Source organism: Miscanthus floridulus, chromosome 15, assembly GCF_019320115.1.
Source record: "Miscanthus floridulus cultivar M001 chromosome 15, ASM1932011v1, whole genome shotgun sequence".
Taxonomy (NCBI): domain Eukaryota; kingdom Viridiplantae; phylum Streptophyta; class Magnoliopsida; order Poales; family Poaceae; genus Miscanthus; species Miscanthus floridulus.
In genome coordinates this window covers 40,079,531-40,104,547 of record NC_089594.1, presented here as the reverse complement: position 1 = coordinate 40,104,547, position 25,017 = coordinate 40,079,531, and the positions used below count along the sequence as shown (strand labels likewise).

The 25,017-nt window shown below is 44.3% G+C and overlaps 2 protein-coding genes across 4 annotated transcripts; both read left to right on the top strand.

Annotated features, from left to right (window-relative positions):
* Window positions 1–16,990: 16,990 nt before the first annotated feature.
* Window positions 16,991–19,261, top strand: LOC136509220 (pentatricopeptide repeat-containing protein At1g71460, chloroplastic-like). Its single transcript, XM_066504045.1, has one exon. The coding sequence runs from the start codon at window positions 17,017–17,019 to the stop codon at window positions 19,105–19,107; it is 2,091 nt and encodes a 696-aa protein (XP_066360142.1). The 5' UTR covers window positions 16,991–17,016; the 3' UTR covers window positions 19,108–19,261.
* Window positions 19,262–20,140: 879 nt separating this feature from the next.
* LOC136508135 (probable serine/threonine-protein kinase At1g09600) lies at window positions 20,141–24,798 on the top strand. Of its 3 annotated transcripts, XR_010771888.1 has the most exons (10): window positions 20,141–20,730; window positions 21,144–21,551; window positions 21,628–21,912; window positions 21,990–22,307; window positions 22,430–22,657; window positions 22,756–22,856; window positions 22,950–23,052; window positions 23,641–23,967; window positions 24,114–24,529; window positions 24,749–24,798. XR_010771888.1 is itself a non-coding variant. In XM_066502761.1 (9 exons), the coding sequence occupies exons 1-9, from the start codon at window positions 20,704–20,706 to the stop codon at window positions 24,255–24,257; spliced, it is 1,941 nt and encodes a 646-aa protein (XP_066358858.1). In that variant the 5' UTR covers window positions 20,141–20,703; the 3' UTR covers window positions 24,258–24,718. The 3 variants fall into 3 exon arrangements, 2 of the variants coding, with proteins under 2 accessions (XP_066358858.1, XP_066358859.1); XM_066502761.1 differs by lacking the exon at window positions 24,749–24,798 and having other exon boundaries at window positions 24,114–24,718; XM_066502762.1 differs by lacking the exon at window positions 24,749–24,798 and having other exon boundaries at window positions 21,091–21,551; window positions 24,114–24,718.
* The last annotated feature ends 219 nt before the right edge of the window (window positions 24,799–25,017 follow it).

Genomic DNA, 25,017 nt, shown 5'->3' with positions numbered 1-25,017 from the left:
GTAGTCGATCACAAATTATGAAATTTTACTGCACATGTTAGAAAGTTCGTTGGCCGCATAATTGATTTCGTCATGTCGAGACTAATGCTGTCTCATTGGCGTAAATGGAGGAGACATGCTCTGTTTTTGCAGCCACTGGTGTAATATGGTTGCGATTCTCGAGGGAGCGCGACGGCAACCACCTCCTAGAAAAATAAATCTTCATGGAGTATCTTGCCTTAGAAGCCCTAGCATCCCTATGTACTATTTCAAAAACTTTTTGGAGTATCTTACCTTAGAAGCCTTAGCGTCCCTATGTATACATAAAGCTTGGCCTCACTCCAATTCCAATTGTTTCATTCCACCTTCCATTGCCCACATGCCCTTGCCTCGCCTCCCACCTATGCCACCCCATTGGTTGCCATGAAGGCCATCGGTTGCTCGGCTCTAGTCTTCGGCGGTGGTGGGAGCCTCTTCATCCTCAATCTTAATCTTGGTCTCCACCACCTTCCAAATCTTCCTATTGATTGACTTGATATATGTTGTCATCTTAGCCTTCCAATAGGGATAGTTGGAGCCATCAAACTGGGGTAGCTTCTTTGTGTTGTTGATTTGAGCTATTTCTACACCGAAGGTTGTTAAGCCTCAAATCACGGTGACCTTGGCTCAGATACCACTTGAATGGTCTCTATGTCTCCACCACCTTCCAAACCTTCCTATTGCTTGCAACTAGTGCAAAACCGACCATTGTTCTTCACAAAACTAGTCTTGTGAGGCGCAAAGGCCGTCTTGCCTTTCTTGGGGATATAGCCCAATCCCTCTTTGTAGAGAGAAGCTCTTTGGCTACCCAAGCACATAAGCAAGCGGTCCTTACCACCATAGGCCTTAGCCAAGGTGTGAGTGAGCTTATTGACCTCCTTCTTGAGGTTCTCATTCTCAACCATTAGTGAGGTATCACAAGTGTAACCATCACTACTAGATGAGGTGGAAGTGGAAGTACTACAAGAAGGGTTAGTGGGAGCAACAATGATATGCATAGATAGTGATTCATCAATTATATCACAAGTTAAGCCTACATCACAAGTTTCAACATACTTCTTTTTATCTTGTTCATTAAGCAAAGAGGAATGAGCTTTTTCAAGCTTCTTGTGAGCCTTGCCAAGCTTCTCATGGGCTTCCTCTAGCCTCTCATGAGTTGCTTTGAGCTCATCAAGGGCTTGCTTAAGGGCTTTTACCTCCTTATTAAAGCACTTGTATTCCCTTCTCTTAATGTCAAAGTGTTCTTTGACATCTTCTAGCATGTCAAATAATTCATCCTTAGTAGGTTCATCATCATCACTATCACTATCACTATCATTTTCATTATCATGTTCATCATCACTTCTATCATCACAAATTTGTACCTTAGTGGCCTTAGCCATGAAGCATGATAGAGTATCAAAGAGAGAAGGCTTCTCATTGATAGCAATGCTTGCAAGTGCCTTCTTCTTGGTGGTCTTGTTATCATCACTATCATCATCATCACTTGAGGAAGCATCACTATCCCAAGTGACCACATATGAACCACCCTTCTTCTTCTTAAATGTCATCTTGTCCTTCTTCTCTTTCTTTTCCTTGTTGTCCTTCTTCTTGTTCTTCTTGTCATCATCTTTGTCACTTTTGTATGGACATTGAGCAATAAGATGATCTTTGCTTCCACAATTGAAGCGCCTTCTTGACTCTTCTTTGTTCTTGGATGAAGACTTTTTTCTTCTAGCACGGTAGCCCTTCTTCACCATGAACTTGCCAAATCTCTTTACAAAGAGAGCCATCTTCTCATCATCATCATCATCATCCCATGAGCCATCATCTTCACTTGATGTTTCTTGCTTTGCCTTGCCCTTGGATGATGTGGCCTTGAATGCCACACTCTTCTTCTTCTCATCTTTCTTCTCCTTCTTTTCTTCCTTCTCATCATCATCTCTATATGTATCATCGGTCATAATATCTCCCAACACTTGGTTTGGTGCCATGGTGTCCAAACTACTCCTCACTAGAATAGTGACCAATGTGCCAAATCTTGAAGGCAAACATATCAATAACTTGTGGGAGAAGTCCTTGTCTTTCACCTCTTCTCCAAGTACTTTGAGATCATTGACAAGCACTTGAAGCCTATGGAACATCTTCGGCACACTCTCATCCTCCTTCGTCTTGAAGCTTGCAAACTTCTTTTTGAGAATGTATGCCTTTGCGCCCTTCATGGCTTGAGTGCCCTCAAATGATTCCTCCAATTTCTTCCATGCCTCATGAGCTCTCTCAATATTCTTGATTTGCTCAAATGTTCTTTCATCCAAAGCATCATGGATGGCACTAAGAGCAATGTCATTATTTTAGAGTAGCATCTCTTCAGCAGCGGTGGGTGCCTCTTCATCCTCAATCTTAATCTTGGTCTCCACCACCTTCTAAACATTCCTATTGATTGACTTGATATATGTTGTCATCTTAGCCTTCCAATAGGGATAGTTGGAGCCATCAAATTGGGGTGGCTTCTTTGTATTGTTGATTTGAGCCATTTCTACACCGAAGGTTGTTAAGCCTCACATCATGGTGACCTTGGCTCAGATACCACTTGAATGGTCCTAATGGCTAGAGGGGGGTGAATAGCCTATTAAAAATTCTACAACAACACTTAACAAACCGGTTAGACAATTATGAGGCGAAGCAAGTGTTGCGCTAGCCTACTAAAAATGCAAGCCACCTACCACAATTTTAGTTTATGTAGTTTCTAACCACACAATGACTATGGCACTACACTAAGTTAGTGTGCTCTGAAAGGCTAACTAAAGAGGCACACTAACCAAACTAACAAGCTCTCACAACTAGCTACACTAAAGAGCTTGATAACTAGTTTGCGGTAATGTAAACAGAGAGAGCAAGATAGTTATACCGCCGTGTCGAGGAGTGAACCAATCAATCACAAGTATGAATATCAATGAAGACCAATCACCTTAGAATCAAATGATGACACAATGATTTTTTACCGAGGTTCACTTGCTTACTGGCAAGCTAGTCCTCGTTGTGGCGATTCACTCACTTGGAGGTTCACGCGTTAATTAGCATCACACACCAAACCCTCAATAGGGTGCCACACAACCAACACAACATGAGGATCACACAAGCCACGAGTAATTTACTAAAGTACCTTTTGGCTCTCCACCAGGGAAAGGTTAAGAACCCCTCACAATCACTACGATTGGAGTCGGAGACAATCACCACCCTTCGCTCGATGATCCTCGCTGATCCAAGCCATCTAGGTGGTGGCAACCACCAAGAGTAACAAGTGAATCCTGCAGCAAAACACGAACATCAAGTGCCTCTAGATGCAAACACTCAAGCAATGCACTTGGATTCTCTCCCAGTCTCACAAAGATGATGAATCAATGATGGAGATGAGTGGGAGGTCTTTGGCAAAGCTCACAAGGTTACTATGTTAATGCAAATGGCCAAGAGAGTGAGCTTGATCCAGCCATGGGGCTTAAATAGAAGCCCCCACGAAATAGAGCCATTATACCCCTTCACTGGGCACTGCTCGGGGTGACCAGATGCTTCGGTCAGATTGACCGGACGTAGGACCCCAGCGTCCGGTCGCCCGATACTTGCCATGTGTCATCGGCTTGAAATGTTGTTCATCCGTTCTCAATGGTTAAGTGATGACCAGACGCGCTGCTCAAACTAACCGGACGCTCCGGCACTAGCGTCCGGTCGTTTCCAGTAAGGTACCAGAAATGAAAAATCATAACCGGACGCGTCCGATCATGCTCGACCAGGCTCACCTAGCATCCAGTCACTCAGCGTCACCTCTGCGCGTGCCACACCAGTGCGACTGGATGCACCCAGCCAGCATCCGATCACATCAATGCTAGCGTCCGGTCGACGACTGACGTTGCGCGTCCTCAGCTGCCACTGACTGGACGCGTCGGTCCAACCGAGACCAGCGTCCGGTCACTGCATGACCAGCCTGACTAACTCCTTTTCAACTCTATCTTCTTCACCCTTGCTCAAATGTGCCAACCACCAAGTGTATCACCTTGTGCACATGTGTTAGCATATTTTCACAAATATTTTCAAGGGTGTTAGCACTCCACTAGATCCTAAATGCATATGCAATGAGTTAGAGCATCTAGTGGCACTTTGACAACCGCATTTCGATACGAGTTTCACCCCTCTTAATAGTACGGCTATCAATCCTAAATGTGATCACACTCACTAAGTGTCTTGATCACCAAAACAAAATGGCTCCTATTATTTATACCTTTGCCTTGAGCCTTTTTTCTCTTTCTTCTTTTCAAGTCCAAGCACTTGATCATTACCATGGCATCATCATCGTCATGTCATGATCATCATTTGCTTCACCACTTGGAGTGTACTACCTATCTCATGATCACTTAATAAACTAGGTTAGCACTTAGGGTTTTATCAATTTACCAAAACCAAACTAGAGCTTTCACCAGCTTCCTCTAGTGGTTCGATGGAGGCGGGGCCGATGGCGCACCCTGAGTTGGTGTCGGTGGTGGCGGTGGTGACGTCTAGTCCTAGGAGATCGGCGTTCCCATCATCGAGACTCATGCCATCTCTTATGCAGCTACTCTTCCCATCACCCTCGGCGACGACGCTGACGCCACTGGCACCAGAGGTTCGCTCACCACCGCTGGCCCTAGTGTGGTCCGACTCACCGTCGCCAAGTCCGCTCATCGTTGCTGGATCCGCTACCCACATGGGCGGGTCACCTACACCACCGCAGTCCCCCTCGCCATCCATCAAGGCCGACGATGAGGCCAACATCTTGGCCGAGGCCGAGGCCATGGCCGACATCTAGACCGAGGATGAGGTAGAGTCCGATGGCTCTCTAGGCTATGCCCCGATGAACTCGAAGGATGATCGTCTACATAGGTACATAGCGCCTATTCTCCTGGGCCCAAATTTGTTCTTGCGCGTCAGCCCATATGGCGGTTTTGTGTGCCCAATTTGTCCCAACCGTAAGGCCCATGGTTAGGCCGAGGCTGACGCCAGGGCACATGTGCTGGTGAGGGCACATGCCCCCCTAGATGGCACCTACACCAATGATAAGAATGTTGCCTACCATTGTGCCCTAGCAAGGAACTAGGGCTGGATGGCCTGAAGGGATCATCTGGCCGTGCCGATTCGCCGTGGTGGAGAGGTTTGCTGGCCTCAACCAAGGCCGGTTTACCTTGCAGGTGTTGGATTTTGTTCACACCTATTGGTGCCCTTATTGCATGACTTGCGTAGAGGTGTGGGATGACACTCCTCATTAGTAGTATCAAGTCATGTCAACATATGTAGTTAGGACTAGTTTGTTGCCAGGTGCCATTAGAATTAGCATGAAGTCATGTTAATCATCTATAGTTAGAAATAGTATGTCTAAGTAGTAGTTGGATGACTTTAAGTAGTTGGATGGCACTACTCTCCTCTTATTATTATGGCAGCTGAAGGCATGGTTATGTATATGTTGAACTCGTATCATTGTTGTAATCCACATATATATGGTCTAGTTTGCCGTTATCTTTCTATCTAGTAGCACTGATATCCTCTTATTATAGATGTAATGTGTGCATTTGTGCAAACATTTTGGTTCACAAAATATCATTTACCATTATCTTTGTGCGCACATGATGGTCCGAGCATTGTAAACCTGAGCGTGTCGGACATATCTCACTCCAACCATGCAAGGGTTGCTTTGTGCCTCGGTTTGGTGAACCAAACAAGTATCAGTAGTGGTAGTAGTAGTCATGAGTGGCTTTGATCTGTGGTGAACCCAACTCATCTTGTTTGCATGTATCTAATAAAATTTGTTGAACTTGCAACAACCATGCCACGAGAAGTTCATTTGAACAAGTCTCACCTAGACAGAAAGTCTGACGGCCATACATTTGGTATCATCATGCTGTCTCATCGGTTGGGTACGCCATTACTCCTGTATCTTCGGTCGCACATGCCTTCCCCGGTGTGATATGATTGCGATTCCTGAGGTAGTGTGACAGCACCTGAGGCGACATCAGTGGTTTGGAATAAATAAATCTTTATCTCACCCCAATTCCAATTGTTTCAGTCAACCTTGCATTGCGCAAAAGCCCTCACCTGGCCTCACAAAGTCCCCACCTCCGCCTCCCTATCAGTTGCCATGAAGGCCATCCCCATGAATCGCTACAGGTCCGCATCGAGGAAGGGTGGACCGGCTCTAGTCCACGCTTCCTCCAGTGGTTCAACAAAGTTGGGGCCGATGGCTTACCCTGGGTTGTTGTTCATAAAGTAACGTTTACCATTATCTTCATGCGCACTTGATGGTCCAATCATCATCCATCTAACCAGGCCATACACTTCTTACTCTTGCCAACTGCACAAGGTTACCTTTATGCCTCGGTTTGGTGAACAAAAAACGTATCAGTAGTGCTGTGGTGAACCCAACTCATGTCTTCGATAAAATTTGTTGAGTTTGCAAGAACCATGCAGCGATGAGTTCATTTGAACAAGTGTTGCCTTAATCTAATGCACAACGAAGGAGGCATAGTTGTTGCATTTTTACTACACATGCTAGAAAGTCCACCGCTATCCATTTGATCTCTCGTCAGATAATAAAAAGTGTAGCCATCTCTAGCTAGCTGCTGCATGCCTCTGCAAAAACCAACCAAGAGAAATTACTTACGAAAGCAACTTCTCTTCACTCTTCAGTCTGCCCCTCGACTGCTGTTACTACATTTTTAGAGTGAAATAGATGTAGAGGCTTCAATTCACTATTGGCAACCGCGCAAGGGTGGCTTTGTGCCTCGATTTGGTAAACTAGACACGTATCAGTATACGTACTTGGCATGCTGGTCGAACTGATTAATGATCTCACCATAGTGGTTGAAGCAAGCTATGTGAAAGGAATGCTTTATGTCAATGGCTTATGTAGTGTATATAAACCTATAACAAGTACTAGTTGTAGTTGAATGGAATAGTAATGTATACAATAGACAGTCCGCATAGTGCAGTACTGACCCCGGTGGACAAAGCCTATGTGTCCGCTGAAGCACAAGTTTATAACAACTCAGCATACCGAACATGTTCAGAATACAAAGCCAGAAAGCCAAAGCAAAGTGCAGTTTTGGAATACATGTTTTCCCAAAGATTATACATAAAATCTCCTACAAGTCATCGTCATCTCCAGATGTGTCATCTCTGCCGCCATAGTTACTGTTGTCACTACAATACTAGTTTCCAGTATCATCTTCATCCTCATTCATCATCCTTGCTGCCTTCAAGTATGCCTACTTCCCTCTTATCTCTTAGAAGGTCTTCTAAATTAGCTTGAATCATAGTGCCTTGTCCACCATGACTAGCTTTGTGCATAACCTGATCACCATCACCCAGCAGGACTTCATGCTCATTATTAGAACAATGATCATCTTGGTGCACTATAGGCTCTATTTCATTCACGTCATACATATCCCTATGTTTGAACTTCTGCACAACCCGCCAATCTTTGCCCAAGGAGGTGTTCTATAGATAAAAAATCTTCCTTGCCTGTGTCGCAAGAATGAAAGGGTCATCCTTATACCAAAATGATTTAATGTCGATGGATCTATAATGTCCGTCATTGTCAATGCCTGTAGATTTCATAGTGCCAGCTAGATTGCACCAGTCACAGCGTAGAACAACCATCGTCGCATGGCTTTGTACGATGGAGTTATGCATCAATTGCATAACTTCTCTAAGGATACTATAAAATTCCACTGATTGGCCTTCATTTGTGATGGCGGTCATGACACCACTGTTATGTGTACGTAGGGATTTCTCATAGTCAACAATGCTATACCGGACTCCATTAATATTGAAAGCTTCATAGACCTAGACTCGGGTATCATGACCACATGATAGTGCATACAAACCTTCACTGACCTCTATTGGTTTCTCTCTACACAGCTCCTCGATCTGCACACAAACATGAAACCACTGTCACCACTAAGCTATCGTATAATTCTACCAAAATGATCGGCCTAACAGAACTAAAATATGATAATCACATACATGAGACTTAAACCATGTGGGAAACTCTGCTGCTAACCTACTAGCAACAGTATCACTTGCCCCTTCTTCCTCTAAATTTTGTTTGTATTTTCTGTACACATATAAGCATTATTATTGGTAACATTTCGTATGTAATATAGGAAACAACAAATTAGCATATAAAAAATCATACTTACTCCACATATGGTTGAACCTCGTCGTAGTTATTAAGCACATACCAAGCTACCTTATTGATTTGGGCTTTATCCTCCTTAGACTCCTCTATCTCATTGTGATCATGCATTGTGATCATCATCACTATCATCACCCCCATTTCCACTGTCTCCTCCATCATCACCACCATCACCACCATTACCATCTCCATCATCATCACCTCCATCAGAATCAGAATCATCAGAGTCATCCCCATCATCGGGGTCACCAGCTCCCTCCTAGCCACCTTGTTCATTCTCCTCCATAGGATCCTCCTCAGACCCCTCTATCTCAATGGGCTCCTCAAACATGGGCCCCTCTTCTATTTCTTCATCCATTGGATCTTCCAGCACGTCCTCCAGAGGTTCCCCCATGGGCACCTCCATAGGCGGTTCCTCTTCTAGGTTCCTCAGAGCTTCCACTAGATGTGCCGGGACACGCTTGCCCAATGTGAACCTGGTCCTCCTGGTGGGCATCACGATGGTCCTCTTGCATGGGGTCTGCTTGGTGCGGACCATCTATAAGAATGAAAAGGTTGAGTATTAGAATAAAGTAATTTTTGGCAACAGATAAAGAACAGAATATAAGCAAAAATTCTATAGCAAATTAAAGGTAGTAAAAATAAAGATAATGTGATCCTAGAAACATCCATTTCTAACTAGGTTGATCGTCCTACAATCAGTTATAGCTCTGATACCAATTTATCGCACTCAATTTTGCATAGCAAAACCAAGTACTCATATATGTGCGCCTAGGATATCCAAATACACACATATATCACAAATTGCAATAGTATCAAAGTAAAGTACTTATTACATCGCATATCTCATCATAAAGTTAATATAAAGTTTGCTCAATGGCAATATTATTACAATCACAGCAGAAAAACTAGCCCAAACTGCCACAGGGACTCCAACTGGTGAACGTCTCCCTAGTAGTCCTGGACATCCTCCGAGAACTCTTCATATCCATTATCTGTTACCCATCTGGGATTTTCATTGGATGTAAAACAAGTGTAAGCTCACCATGCTTAGCAAGTATATCAAAGGGATTTATGAGGCTCAAAAGGCTTGACACTGTTTGACTGTGGTTCGCAATTTTAGTTGATCAAATTTTAGCATCCTGAATCACTACTTTAATGAACAGTCCCAATTCCCAAGTGATATTAAAGTATAGTCATGTTTATCTGAATTCCCAACCATCCACCATCCACAGTAACCACTAATCTTGAAGGATTCAGACCGCTTGTATCCGTGAGCACAGTTGTTATAACAGGTTAAATATTTCTATAGAAATGGTACATCTTTACCCACCGAGCCGTGATTCCTAATGTTGGGGTTTGTAAGGCCCACTACACCTCTTTCCAGGAAGTGTGGCAGGGTTTCACTATGAAACCCTTAGCTAGTCGCACTAATAAGTCATAGCTATTAAGGAGTGGCACACGTGGGCATTGCAGCATGGTACACACATCCTAGCAGAAAAAGGAAAGATACCCTCTTACCCTTACTAAAGCTATAGACGAGCTAGTACAATCTAGTTAACAGGTTAAAGTCAGAGCCATATGACACTCAGGGTTGTACGAAACCTCCTAGGTTGCTACTTTAGGATTAAGTCCTTATGAAGAGGCACTAGAGTACTCAACCTCATACTCTAGCCCCCTATCTGTTGCTAAAAAGATCCATTTTATCACATTGCATATAGCCTTTAGTCATATTTAACAATTATTTTATGTTAAGCGCTGCAACACCTATCCAAAATGCCTACCCAAAAACCCTAGGTATCAAGGATATGTGGTACAAGTAATCATCTAGGTAAAGTCCTTAAAGGTATTTCAAATTAGACACATGCATGAATATGAATGGTAATAGTTCATAGGTAACAAGGGGCCTTTGGTACACTTGCCTTCTTCAAAGTTGTCCTGGAAGTACTGCTAATCCTGCTGTGGGTCCTTAGTCACCTCAAATGGCTCACCCTCTAATCGTGTTTCAAATCACCAATCAAGCATCATTCCAAACATTACATGCATACAAGATAGACTTCTATTAGAACAGTACACCAATAGTAAAAACATAAGTTGAAAAGCTTATAAATCTATTCTACGTACTGCTACGAACACATGAGCGAAAGAATCACTCAAATCAGACTTAAAACACGAAAGTTATGCATGAAATAAGATGTAATGGCATTCCTGTAAACAAACTGAACCTATTTTTGAATTAAAACAATTAAAAATATGAATATACACGGTTATAGGACAATAGGTACTAATTCTAGAAAATACAGGGGCCTAAACGAATAAAAACAGGACTGATATGCAATTATTTTGAATTAATCTGGACTACGAGTTGATTCTATGAAAATAGAAGGGCTTTTCTGCAAATCTATAAGTGGCTTGACTAGATGTTGACCCTGGGTGCTGACTGGTTGACACATGGCATGCTGGGATTGGATCGGTGCACCACATGGCTCGGTGGACCCTACTGACATGGCACTGTGGCTAGGTCTACGGGTCCATGGTGGACCGGTTATGATCCAACCGGTATGGTTGGATCTAACCTGTCCAGTGCCGATCTAATGGCATAGGAGGCACGGGTGAGTCCTGCGCCACTGCATAGCACCGCTGACGAGCATGCCATGGCCGTCGGCAAGGCTACCACGACGATGAACCTCCGGTACGGTGGTTTCGGCCATTCCTGAGATAACCAAACACACCTAATCGACCTACAGTCTCTCGCAAACACGATGGAGGTGCTACCGAGGTGAGGAGATGCGGCGGGGTGTTGGTTCCGTGGCGGCGCCATGGCCGGTGAGTCTGGAGGTCGCCAGTACGGCATTCTAGAGCATGAAATAGCAAATGGAAGGCACAGGAAGGATGGGGAGCTCACCCTGAGTCCGTAGGAAGCAAGCTTGGCGTCCGAGACGGGCTCTAGAGGCAGGTCGTCGATGGCGGCGGCGACTAGAAAGATGACGATGGCGTGGGTTAGGTGAGAACCGAACATTGGTGACCAAAATGGCAAAATTGGCATTACCTACGGCTGCGGGAGGTCTCAGCGGAGCTTGGAGTGGTGACGTCGATGGCGATTGAGGCATGGGTGAGGGAGAACTATAGTGGCAGTGACTGGAAGGCAAGAGCAGAGGATGGGAGAGGGAAGGGGTCAGCGTGGAGCTTTATAGGCCAGGCGATGCGCAGGAAAAGGAAGAGGAGTAGGTGGGATTGGTCTCCTGCCATGTGTGGGCGCCAGCGGCCACTTGCCCTGCATGGCCGCACCATCGGCGGGCACCGAAGAAGGAAGGTGTGCCGGTGAAGAGAAAGGAAAATGCTGGGGAAGAATAAAGGAAAGGCGCTGACACGTGGGCCCATGCGCAGTGAGAAGGAGAGAGCGGATAGGCACGGTGCTTCGGGTGTGGGCTCGTGAGGCAGGCCGAGTTGGGCCACGTGGTACCGAAGCAGGCCGTGTGTGGTGCATGCGTGGGAGGAAGCGGGAAGGCAGCAGTGGGCCGAAGCGAGCAGGCCAGCGTAGGAGAAAGAGAAAGGAGGGGAAGGGAGGGCTGTTGGGCCGCCAGCAGGCCAAATCTAGGAAGGAAAAAGAAGAAGAGGGCCAGGCCAGATCTAGAGCTAGGCTAAAAATGAAGAAAGGTATATTTTTCAAAATCAAATTCTTTTTCAAATCTATTTTTCAATTCCAAGCCAAATTCAAATGGAATTTGAATTCAACTTCAAATCATCTAGCCCTACACTCAACCAAAAATAATATGCTTCGGCATGAATGCAACAAACATATTTCTAAACCTTATAGTTATTTTTATTAACCAATGTTTAATTATTTGGCCTAAGTTAAAATACCTAGAAAATTTAATAAATGCTAAGAATTAATTGCTAATTTGTAGTAAATTTTTTTGGGTGTTACAGGTTGGTTGCATAACCATCTAGAAACTTGATACCTTTAAGGAACTTGCAAAATTCTGCTTTGTGTTTTTCCGTCATGACATAGCGAGCTTCCAGGAATTTAAGCGAGGTGCCTTGCTGCACGCCATGATATTGAGGCCTTATCTTAATATCATGCAAATATAGCCTAGCGTTCGTTGTGTCCTTTGTCTTGCCCTCCACTTTCAACAATGTCCAAAGAATGTTTTCACATATGTTCTTCTCAATGTGCATGACATCAAGATTGTGTGGCAACAGTAGGTCCTTCCAATACGACAGCCCCCACCAAGCAGATTTTTTATTATAAATCACTAGCTCTTCTCCATGCTTTCATTTTCTTTTTCCACCATGCTTACCTAGGCATACATCTTTCACCTTGTCGAGTTCCTTAAGGACCTCCTGTAAGGTGAACTTTTCCCGCGCATCTCTATCCTCATGTTTTCCATCAAAATCCAAGCTCTTCCTCCAAGCGTGATCCTTAGGAAGGTAACGACGGTGTCCAAGATAGCCTAGCTTCTTTCTTAGTCTCCTTGACAATGGATTTTTGTCACAATAAATACATGCATAATAACCTTTTTGTAGTTTGGCCTGACAAGGTGCTCAATGCTAGAAAATCATGTATGCACCAAAGCATGACAGCGTGCAGAGTGAAGCCTTTCTTATTATCACGATGTAGTACATGAAAAGTGTCGACACCCTTCCATAGTTCTTTCAGTTCTTCTATAAGAGGCTCCAAGAATACATCAAAATCCTTTCCTAGAGAGGTTGGGCCTGGGATCAGTAGAGACATAAAGCAATTAGATGGGTTCACATATTCCCATGGTGCTAGGTTCAGAGGCGTTACAAGAACAGGCCAAATACTATATGTCGAGTTAAAGTTGCCAAATGGATTGAAACCATTTGTGGCGACGACAAGCCTCAAGTTCCTTGGATCATCTGCAAAAGTTGGGTGCTTTCTATTAAAGTCCTGCCATGCCTCCCCGTCCGGTATTCTTCTCTCACTTAGTCTCGTGCCACTCGACGTCCGTTGCTATTCTTCGAGCAACAAAGATCCTCTACAACCTCGGTATTAGAGGAAAATGCCTCAAAATGTTATGAGCAACCCACCTACTACCATCTGTATCCTCCCCATCTATACTCTTTGCATTTTGGACACGCTTGCAATTCCTCACGAACACCCCAAAACAACACACAGTTGTTCTTGCACACATGGATACTTTTATAACCTTGTCCCAAGTCTCAAATATATCTGCATGCCTCCTCACATGATTTTGGTATGTTGCTACTAGGGAATGCATCTGACAGCAACGCCAATAGTGCATCAAAATAGTTGTTGCTAACTCGATAGTGGGACTTGATATAGAGCAACCTGACAAGGAAGGAGAATCTTGAGAAGGTAGATCCAGAAGAAACTGATTGCTTCAATTCATCCAACAGTCTTTCAAACTTTGGGACTCTTCTAGCCCGCTCTTCATATGTCAACAGGTTTTGAACTAATTCATCAAAATCTGGTAATATGTTATCGTTGCGGTCCTCCTGCTCCTCCTCCTCCGCAATCCAACCATCATGATGAGATCCATGCACATCTGATGGCTCTATAATGTTAGTACCTCCTCCCTCTTCCCCATGATGAATCCATGTGGTGTATGTGGGTGACATTCTGTGTATAAGTAAGTCTTCCTTCACCTGCTCCTAAGATTTAACCACCTGGTTAAGACAACGTGTACATGGGCAAGGGATGTTTTGCCTCAGGTATCTTTGTTGCACCAATTCTATGAAGTCTTCAACTCCTGCCATGAACATCGACGAGAATGGTCTCCCATTAGGAATCCAGGATCTGTCCATCTATTGCAGCAAAAGTATGCAAAGTCCGTTAGAGTTTCGACCATTGGGTGGACAATGGCAAAACTAGCATTAGAACAAAACATATAGTGTTCGAGAGCACTAATCTGTGCATTTGTTCATAGCATACGGTGGGACAGTCTGATTTTCTATTTTTGTGTGACAAAAGCATTGATTTCAATTGAAATTTATACATAATAACCTTTTTATGTGTTCTTTACTTTATTGTGTACATAAAATGGAGTCCTATAATCACAGAAGAAGGTACTCATACCTTTGTTCTATGAACTGGCATGGCTCGGCTGCAAGCCGCCTCTACCGTGGCACACACCTAATCATGCGGATGCTAATGTCGCCACGCTCCACCGAGAAAGCCCTGCCACGCCACCAAAAGGATGCCTAAGCCACCATAGCAGACGGTGGATCCTTTGCCTCTGCCTCCGTCGCCGCCATAAGTCCAGCGGACACAGATTTGTTTTCACTTGCAAGGGATATATCTAATAGGTCAACCTGTAGGGCATCCACACAGCCAATAGCATACTACAGTGACTCCAAAGAGATGTCAGCACATCTAGGCGTCTAGCGCAATGGTCCAGATCTTGGGTTCGACTCCTAGGTTTGAGACCTTTTTTGAGAAATTAAACCCCGACGGCACACATGTTACAAGTGACACGCAAACCATCGGGTCCCGCAGGTCGGATGGAGATGGAGAAAGGTCCCACAGGTACACGTGACACATAAACCGTCGGGTCCCATAGGTCGGATGCAGAATGATCGAGCGGAGACTTTTATGACAAATTGCAAGCATCAAGTGACACGCAAGCCGTCGGGTCCCACAAGTCGGATGGAGATGGAGAAAGATCCCACAGATACATGTGACACGTAAGCCGTCGGGTCCCATAGGTCAGATGGAATGGAGAACGGTCCCACAGGTACATGTGACACATAAGTCATTGGGTCCCACAGGTCGGATGCTGAAGGGTCTTGCAGGTACACGTCGGACGGTGAAAGGACCGAGCGGAGACTTTTTTGACGAATTGCAAGCGTCACAGATTAGTAATTGTAGGTCCCACAGGTACACGTCGGATGGAGAAGGGTCCCACAAGTACACATCACATGGAGAAAGGATCAAGCAGACACTTTTATGATGAATTGCAAGCGTCACGAATGAGTTATTGCAGGTCCCACAGGTACACGTCGGATAGAGAAAGTACCATGTGGAGATCTATGACGAAGCTGTTTGTTACAGATCGAATATTGTTCATCACAGATGTGTAATTAGTTTAATGACGAAGTCCCGTTCATCACAATTTTAAAGGAGATCATCACAAATGAGCGGCGCGAGTGATATGTGACGAAATCCTGCGCTCTTCTATGACCTTTTTTGTGACGATGTCTGATTTTGTCATAGAAAGAGAGGGTTGCAGGATCGTCATCACTGATCTATGACGAAACGGAAATATTCGTCATAAAAAGCGATCTTCTATGACGGTTTCGAAGCTGTCATTAAGAAAATCGTCATAGAAGTGGATATTTCTAGTAGTGTATTAAATCAGATTATTAAACTGGTTATTATATGGCAATGAATGAGTGCAATTTGTATACTCTCAAGCTACCGGGACCTTAGGGCTTTGTGTGAACTACCATAAATCTATTGATATGATAGACTCTGGTATTACTGAGTCTCCATTGAGTCATATGATTTTTCTAAATGATGTCATATGCATAGATCAAGAGGAGTAGAACTCTCCTCACTTGAGGCCTTCTAAGAAGTACCATGATAGGTGACAGACTAGCCATTGAAATCCTATCAACCTCTTTGTGACAAAATACCATATGCAACAATTTAATCCTCAATTTCCCCAATATTTGTCCCTTTGTTTGTCGTCTCCCTCCTTTTACCACCAACATGTGTTTGTTAAATGCCTCTATCCTTGATATTTATACCACGACAAGCGTAGCCATTGAAACCAATCATAACCATACCCTGACCCACTGTGAGTAGAATAATACCACTTATGACGTACATGCACATTAGTCTAGGGTTGTTTAGGAACAATATGAGTGGAAACATTGTTGCCTTAGATGTGATGGCCCCTCCATAAGTACCTGTTGTGGCTCTATGAGTAGTACCAAATATCTTAAACAGCTACAACATGAGTGCAACTAATACCACTACATATTATGTTGGTGGGTGCTATCGGTTCTCAGGATGGAGGCATAGCATTCCATTACCCTTATATTTCTTCAATTGCTTTGTAATTACCATCGCCGTTTGGAGCATTGCTAATAGTAGTCTTCCTATTTTGTTATTACTATTAGTAGTACTGAGCTTACATAGGTTGGAAATGCCATACATCTATGCATGGTATTGATCTCATTAGCAAGAAGAAATCACCGCAAGCCATCATCTAAATGTTGTGCATGGTATCTTAGATTCAAAAGCTGTTGCTACTACTAATTTGAGTAGGGAAAGCGACAACATCAATTGGAATGAAATTGACATGGCCAACGAGCAACGATTCATTGCTATCTAACCTTTGGAAGAAGGTGTCTTGAATGAAGACCCAGCACTTCTACCGCTACATGAACAAGTGATATCATTGCGCTTCCTAATCAAAGAGAAACTCGAGATTTATGGTCATAGAACATTTCTTCTTGATGGCATCCCCTTCAGGACAAGCACCAATAGAAGACAAAGTTAGGTGCAGGGCTAGAGAAGATAGTTCTCTCTCTTGAAGAGAGTATGCCATGGTTTTTTATCATGCTTGTTTTTATATACACGTAATTAGATCGATATATAAATATTCGTGTGTTCTTGTTTGAATGAATGTAACAGCTAAACACTTTCATTTTCTCTGATTTGAGCAGTCTTTTCCCGTTTCTGAATGAAAAAACACATCTGTTGTTTTTTTTTCTTATTGCCGTTAATATCTGATCCGCTTGGCTATCCAAACCAAACCTCCTCCCCTCCATAAACCGCGACGCCCAAACCTCCCCGCCCGGCGACGGCGATGCCATCCATGGCGTCTTCGGCAGCCTCCTCCTCCTCCCTCGCAGCAATTAGCCACCCCCATTTTCTCCCTACCAAGCCCGTCCCCCCTCCTAAACCACTCACCCACCCGCTCCCCGCGCGGCGTCCACCCAGCCCGCAGCTCGTCGGCGCCGCCTCCACCCCCCGCACCTCCCAGGCGGAGCTCCGTCCGGACTCCAAGAACGCCCCCGCGCTGTCCGCCGAGCTCCGCCGCCTCGCGCGCGCGGGGCGGCTACCGTCCGCGCTCTCCCTCCTCGACCACCTCTCCCACCGTGGCGTCCCGGCCACTGCCTCCGCCTTCGCCGCGCTCCTCTCTGCCTGCCGCTCCCTCCCGCACGCGCGCCAGATCCACGCGCACCTCCGCGTCCACGGGCTGGACACCAACGAGTTCCTCCTCGCCAGGCTCGTCGAGCTCTACCTCGCGCTCGGCGCCACTGACGACGCGCGCGGGGTGCTCGACGGGATGCAGCAGCACGGCGCGAGCGCGACTGCCTACTCGTGGAACGCGCTCCTGCACGGGCACGTCCGCCGGGGACGCGGCAAGGCGGCGGGCCCCGTCGCCGACGCGTTCGCGGAGATGCGCGCCGCGGGGGGCGACGCCAACGAGTACACGTACGGCTGCGTGCTCAAGTCCATCTCCGGGAGCGCCAGGCCGTCGATGACCATGGCCACCGCCACGCATGCGACGCTCGTCAAAAACGCTTTCGCGGGCGCGCCCGGGATGCTCATGACTGGGCTCATGGACGTCTACTTCAAGTGCGGGAAGGTGAAGCTCGCGGTGAGGGTGTTCGAGGAGATGCCTGAGAGGGACGTGGTCGCGTGGGGGGCAGCCATTGCTGGGTTCGCACACAAGGGGATGAAGAAGGAGGCCTTGGAGCATTTCCGGTGGATGGTGGAGGATGGGGTCAAGGTGAATTGTGTGGTGCTCACGTCAATTGTGCCCGTCATTGGAGAGTTGCGGGTGCGCAACTTGGGTAGAGAGGTTCATGGATTTGTGTTGAAGAAATTCGGAGATCGTAAAGATGTTGCAAAGGTCCAGGCGGGCTTGGTTGACATGTACTGCAAATGCGGTGATATGATCTCAGGTAGGCGAGTGTTCTATAGCAGCAAGAAGAGGAATGCTGTGTCGTGGACAGCTTTGATGTCTGGGTATGCATCCAATGGTAGGTCAGACCAGGCACTGAGGTGCATAGCTTGGATGCAGCAAGAAGGAATCAGGCCAGACCTCATTGCTGTGGGGACTGTTCTCCCAGTCTGCACAAAGTTGAAAGCCCTGAGGGAGGGGAAGCAGCTCCATGCATATGCTTTAAGGAGGTGGTTCTTGCCCAACGTCTCGTTATGCACATCACTGATCACCATGTACGGCACATGTGATCACTTGGAATACTCTCACCGAGTATTCCATGATATGGACAAGAAGACTGTACAAGCTTGGACTGCATTGGTTGATGCTTACCTCAGGAATGGAGACCCATTAACTGCTATTAATTTGTTCACATCTATGCTGCTGACAAACCGCAGGCCTGATGCTGTTGCCATCACCAGGATGTTGAGTGCCTGCTGTGATATTGGAGCATTACGACTCAGCAAGGAAGTGCACGGTCAGGTGCTAAAGTTGCGGATGGAACAACTCCCTTTAGTTGCAGCAGAAGTTGTAAACATGTATGGTAGGTGTGGAGACCTCAAAGCAGCACAGAGGGTTTTTAATCGAACAGAGTCCAAGGGATCCATGACCTGCACTGCGATAATAGAAGCTTATGCAGTCAACCAACGCCATAAGGAGGCGCTGCATCTCTTTACTTGGATGCTGTCAAACAAATTTGTTCCTACCAGGGCCACATTCGATGTGGTTCTGAAAATCTGCGATGCCGCAGGGTTGCACGATGAAGCCCTTGGAATTTTTAACTCTATGGTGCAAGAATACAACCTAGAAACATCCCAAGAGAATTTTGACTGCATCATCCGCCTCCTTACTGGTGCTGGCAGGATTTCTGAAGCACAGCGCTTTGCTGACCTGAAATCTACTCTGTTTAATTTACCAACTCCAGTTTTGAACTCTGAACAGGATTGATTTTGTACAGATTCTTTTCTTTCTACATTGTACTGATATGTATGATTTTTCAAAGAGATACTGATAGTCCTTTTTTGTGGTTGTAAACCTGTTGCAAAGCAACATTCTTTCTGACCAACTGACAGTGCCATCACTTGTTGGGTGTGTAATTTACTAATTTGACATCAGTGCAGTGGCAAATTTTGAAGGAGAAATAATACTTTTAGCACTATCAATTGTTCGATTATACACTGTTTTCAGGAGTCCTTTTTTATAATATGCTAAAAGCAACAAAGTTGCCCTGCAAATGTCTAATTTAATATAGTCACATTACAATTTACAGAACCTTCTTTTGCTACAATAGTTTTTTAGATGGAACCATTTACCCCATTACCCACAGCCAAGTTGTTGGAGGTTAGGACATAGACAAAATTTGATGGTCCATGGTGCTGCCAAAGGACACTAATGAGTCACAGAGCTTTACTGTTATTGGTTCTAGACATTGCTCTCTCTCCCTCCCTGGTTCCTCACTGTCATTCTGTAGCTCTCTTGCATCTTTTGGAGCTAGGTCAGTGTCACAGAATCCTTTTCTGTGGCAGGATTCATGTGCCGGACTTTGTTACTAGCTTGGCATACATCAATTTGAGTGGGGCTCAATGGTTATAGGAATCCTTTCCATCTCAAATATTTGGTTTGTTGTATTCAAGACTTCGGACTTAAATTCTACTGTATACACAAGCAGGACGAGATTTCTCTCATTCTTTGATTCACCTGATGCCCTCAGAAAGTTTAGAATCTTCTTTCACTTGAATATTCATAAATTTATATTGTGCAGTTGCTGTCCTGAACACCTTTCATATGCTTCCAGAATGTTGCACAAATTACTAATGATATTATGTTTTGATTTCACGGTTATAAGGGAATCTTCAGCAGAAAAATGAATGCTAATACGTGGGTGTAACAATGCACCAATTCTCACAAGCATCTAAGACGATACTAGCTCGACATAAATAATGAATAGGTAGTAATTCCTGTCCATCTATTGTTTTTTATCTTTTCCATGACATGGTAATCAAACAACCAACTGTGTTTCCCTTTGCTCCTATCCTATACACAAAAGAGGTATGAAAGAGAAGAAACATGACTGGTAACTATTTTTAGATAAGAAGCATAACCATTAGCTAATTTTAGCTCGCACAATATCTTCCATCCATTCCTTTCTGAACACCTGGTCGTTAGTAATTTCTAATGGTTTGGTTCGTTTCCTTTTGAGATTTTTTTAATTTTTTTCGAGTATTGCCTTAGAGACAGAAAAAATAAAGAAATTTCTCTATGAAACTCCCTTGCTGTGAAATCCCTATCTGTTGTTTGCAATCCAACTTTGTTGTTTTTTATTGTTTCTTGCACTCACTCTTCTCTGTCCAATGACCGAAATGGGGAGTTGGTGTCACAATGGTTTACTGAAAAGAAAAAACAGATTGATACCTGGTTCTTGGTTCTTGTTGCTGGGATGCCTTTACACCAAGCTACAATTTTCATCATATTTGGCTGGTTTTTCCTGCTCCTGATCACATTTTCAAAGAGCTAATCATTGCCCACAATCGACTTACTGTCCATATGGTCAGAGTTCTGCTCCTCCCCAAGGTGAAGTTTTTATCACATCTAGTGATTCATATTAAATTATTTGAATTGCAAATAATTTGCGTGTTACATGGTTTTGATATATTAGTCTGATTCATATAATTCCAAACGTTTTTGCTGGCCTTCAAACTGTTACAATATGGTTCAATTTGACATGATTTTCGCGCATTTCAGTTTCTCTCCAATATCTATACAATCTGTGCCAGTTCACCTAATTTTTTCCCTAGAGAATAGGCCTGTGTTCTTTCTGCCCAAAAATGTCGAAGAAACTTGTAGTTTGTTTCTCAAGATCATAGGAAAGGCATAAAATAAAGAACTCATTTGATGTTCTTTTGGTAATTGTATGGTTACGAATACAATCAGGGTTGTAGCAAGCTTGGGAAGTTGAGGCAATGGTCATTTGTTGTCAACTGCAGAGATTAGCAAGAAAAACTGCAAAAATTGGTCTCAGTGCAATTAACTCGTTCAAGAAGAAGGCATTGCATCTTATGGGCTGCCTTTGCTCCAAAGGCACCAAAGATGATGCCAATGCCACTTCTGGACGCAGAACACCATCAAGGAAAAGTGACTCTGCTGCTGATGCAGTTTCGAACAATGGCGGTACAGCAGTGCTTAATGCAAAGACCAAAGAAAAATTGTCTGGTGGAGAAAAAGTAGTAGTAGCTTTAGATGCTAGGATCAGCAGTGGTAACAATGCAGAGTTGAAGGGGCTCTCTGGTGAGCATGTAGTTACTGGTTGGCCATCTTGGCTCATAAATGTGGCACCTAAAGCAGTAGAAGGCTGGTTGCCTCGGCGAGCAGATTCATTTGAGAAATTGGCCAAGGTAAATTACTGAGTGAATAACTTTCTCACTGCATGCAAATTACTTGAATAATTGCATAGATTCTTTTATGTCGCAGATTGGGCAAGGAACTTACAGTATTGTGTATAAAGCCCGGGATCTCGAATCTGGGAAGATTGTTGCACTAAAAAAGGTGCGGTTTGTCAACATGGATCCTGAAAGCGTGCGCTTTATGGCTAGAGAAATCCACATTCTTCGAAGACTGGATCATCCGAATGTCATAAAGCTTGAAGGGATTGTAACATCTCGTGTGTCGCAGAACCTCTACCTTGTCTTCGAGTACATGGAACATGACCTTGCCGGTCTTGTTGCAACTCCAGGCCTCAAGCTCACTGAGCCGCAGGTGGTTTTCATACTACTCTTCCATCGATCGATCACTTGGAAAAGTTACATGAACTAAAACTATAACACAAATATCAGATAAAATGCTTCGTTCAGCAGCTGCTTCATGGCCTCGATCATTGCCACAAAAACGGGATTCTACATAGGGATATCAAAGGCTCAAACCTATTAATTGACAGCAATGGAATACTCAAGATTGGAGACTTTGGCTTGGCAATATCATATGATCCCAACAATCCGCAACCACTGACAAGCCGTGTTGTGACATTATGGTACAGACCACCGGAGCTTTTGCTGGGTGCCACAGAGTATGGTGCTGCGGTGGATATGTGGAGCACAGGATGCATTGTGGCAGAATTGTTTGCTAGCAAACCAATCATGCCAGGAAGAACTGAGGTATAGACTATTAGCTAGTATTTTGCTTTCAGACATCAATAGTAATAAACTGTAGGTTCTTTTTGCAGCTTCTGTTTGTCTTTATTGGTTGACCTCTAATATAATGAGCCCAATTATGCTAGGTGGAGCAAATTCACAAGATCTTTAAGCTATGTGGCTCCCCAAGTGAGAATTATTGCAAGAAATCAAAGGTGCCAGAAACAGCAATGTTCAAGCCTCAGCAGCAATATAGGCGGTGTGTTACCGAGACTCTCAAAGATTTACCCCCTTCAGCTGTACTTCTCATAGACTCATTGCTTTCACTAGAACCAGAAGTTCGTGGAACAGCCGCCTCAGCTCTTCAAAGTGATGTAAGTTTTGCACTTAACCTTTCGTGTACTGAGAGGCTTCCCAGAACTTGTGTTTGGATATGTAGCACTAATGCCATGCATGGTTCAACCTCTTTCAGTTTTTCAGAAACAAACCACTTGCTTGCGACCCTTCAAGCCTTCCAAAACTCCCACCAAGCAAAGAGTATGATGTTAGACTTAGGCAAGAAGAAGCGAGGAGGTACATGATGTGGACCTTATTTTCCCCTTCCATCTGTTGATTTGGGGTTCATTGTGATGCTGACGTTTGGTCTTCCTAATTCTGTTCATCTAGGCAAAGAAATGTGGCACTTGGCGGGCGAGGAGCTGAATCTATCAAACCTGGAAATGAGAATCATGTAGCCAGTCGCGCCATTGATATTGCTGCTGAAGTTAAGGTGAGTCTGATAGATGGTCCTTCCAAATTGCTTTAGTAGACTTTGTTACAAATCAGGATAGAAAAAAGAATCCGGTTAGAGAACAATTTTGGTAGCTCTATGAGCTCTATACTTCTAATGTTGAGGGTGTTAGCCTAGTGCAGAACCCCATTCTGTATCTAGTTACCTATTACTATTTACTATTCACTGTAAGGTAGTTTTCAGGTTCCTTGGCAACCAAGTTGATCATGGTTCCTTGGCAACCAAGTAGAATTATAGCATCTGCTTTTAGACAGTTAGAATATGCCAGGTAGTAGGTACACCACTTGCCTATATATGCAGTGGTTAGCATCTTCTTTGTAACCAAGTTATCGCTTGCACTTTCAATACAATCCAAGCGGCCTGTTGGCCAAGCTGCCCTCTGGCAGCCCCCAATTCACTTGTGTTCTAGTTCATGTTTGCAACAAATGTTAGAGTTCAATGCCTAAAACTATAGCAAGATTAAAGAGCAGTTACTCAAAGAATGGCGTCTTAACCATATCAACGCAACATCTCCTATAGACTTGTACAATCAGGAGTGCATTAACCACCTCTGTTGTCACCTTGCAGCAACCCACACATAACACTTCGAAGAGCACCTGTGAGAAGTTCAACACCGAGGACAGTGTGCCAGGGTTCCGGGTAGAGCCGCGGGCATTGCCAACCTCAATGCAGGTTCCTGAATGTGGAACCACATGGAATAACACGGGGGGTTACGCCGATCATCGTTCGGTTCTCGGTCGTGTTTACAGCTCTGTTCGTGTTGCGAGGAAGAAAGGATCATCAAATTCAAATATACCACAGTATGACGCTGCAGATTTGAGGAATGGTATTGAGATTACTGATCACAACCAGCAAGCAGATAGGCCTGTCTCTTCTCAGAAGGACCAGCAGGAGGTTAGTACTCTACTGTTTTTTTTTTTTGGGGGGGGGGGGGGGGGGGGGGTACGTTAGTACTCTACTGTTAGGAATGCAGACTACACTAGGCATTTCTTTCATTTCACTTCAATTTGTATCTTATGTATGTGAATTGTTGTGATCAGGACCATGGAAGAAAGTACAAAAGGATCCACTACTCTGGGCCATTGATGCCACCAGGTGGGAACATCGATGAGATGCTCAAGGAGCATGAGAGGCACATCCAAGAAGCGGTGCGCAAAGCGCGCCTCTCTAAGGGAAGCAAATAGCTAGGAGAGAACACAGAGCAGCTGAAGGTCCTAGGAGAAGATGAAGCAGGGTTCAATGGTTCGGCTGACCGTTTTAGCACTAGGAATGCCAAAATAGCACTCATCAGCAAAGCAGTCATATCGAGCTGTTGCAAGAATTGTGACATGTAACATGGTCAGGCTAGGATAAAAAAAAAACATGGTCAGGCTATATTGGTCAATACCATTGAAGATTAGTAAGATGGAAGCATCATAATATAACAGAGCATGAGTGGATTACATCGCAAATATCAGTAAGTTCATAGGTAGGATCATCTTTTAAAATTGAAGAGTGCAGAGAAATCGTGAAGGGGAATTGCAGAGCCTGGGTCAATAGATTTTTTCCCCATTATTTTGTAAAGAGGTGCACAAGAATTTAGTTTTTTTTTGTAAGTTTTGATGCAGTTATAATGTTGCCACTGTAAAGTTGTTCATCCATTTTTCTGACAACTCTGGATTATGAAAAATAACAGGAGCTGGATTTGAAACTTCAAACGAACAGTCTCATGGCTCTTCAAGACCTGATCGCAGCATGAGGATGAAGCAGCTAGAACAGCATGATGTGTATAAGGATACTTAAATTCTTATCGAATGAGGAGTCAATGCTAATTATCAGTCTATCACGAGCATCAGATAGTAAGTGGAAAAACTTACAATCTGAAAAGGTGGAATCGGCATTTCGAAATTGAAAGTTTGGAAGAAAACCATTGCTGTGGCTCCTCAAAAAAAAAAAAAGAGTCAC

Coding starts and splice junctions, on each gene's coding strand:
- LOC136509220 (XM_066504045.1), top strand. CDS start 17,017: ATGCCATCCATGGCGTCTTCGGCAGCCTCCTCCTCCTCCCTCGCAGCA.
- LOC136508135 (XM_066502761.1), top strand. CDS start 20,704: ATGGTCAGAGTTCTGCTCCTCCCCAAG. Junction 21,552..21,627: donor CATTTGAGAAATTGGCCAAG/GTAAATTACTGA, acceptor TTTATGTCGCAG/ATTGGGCAAGGAACTTACAG. Junction 22,857..22,949: donor AGGCAAGAAGAAGCGAGGAG/GTACATGATGTG, acceptor CTGTTCATCTAG/GCAAAGAAATGTGGCACTTG.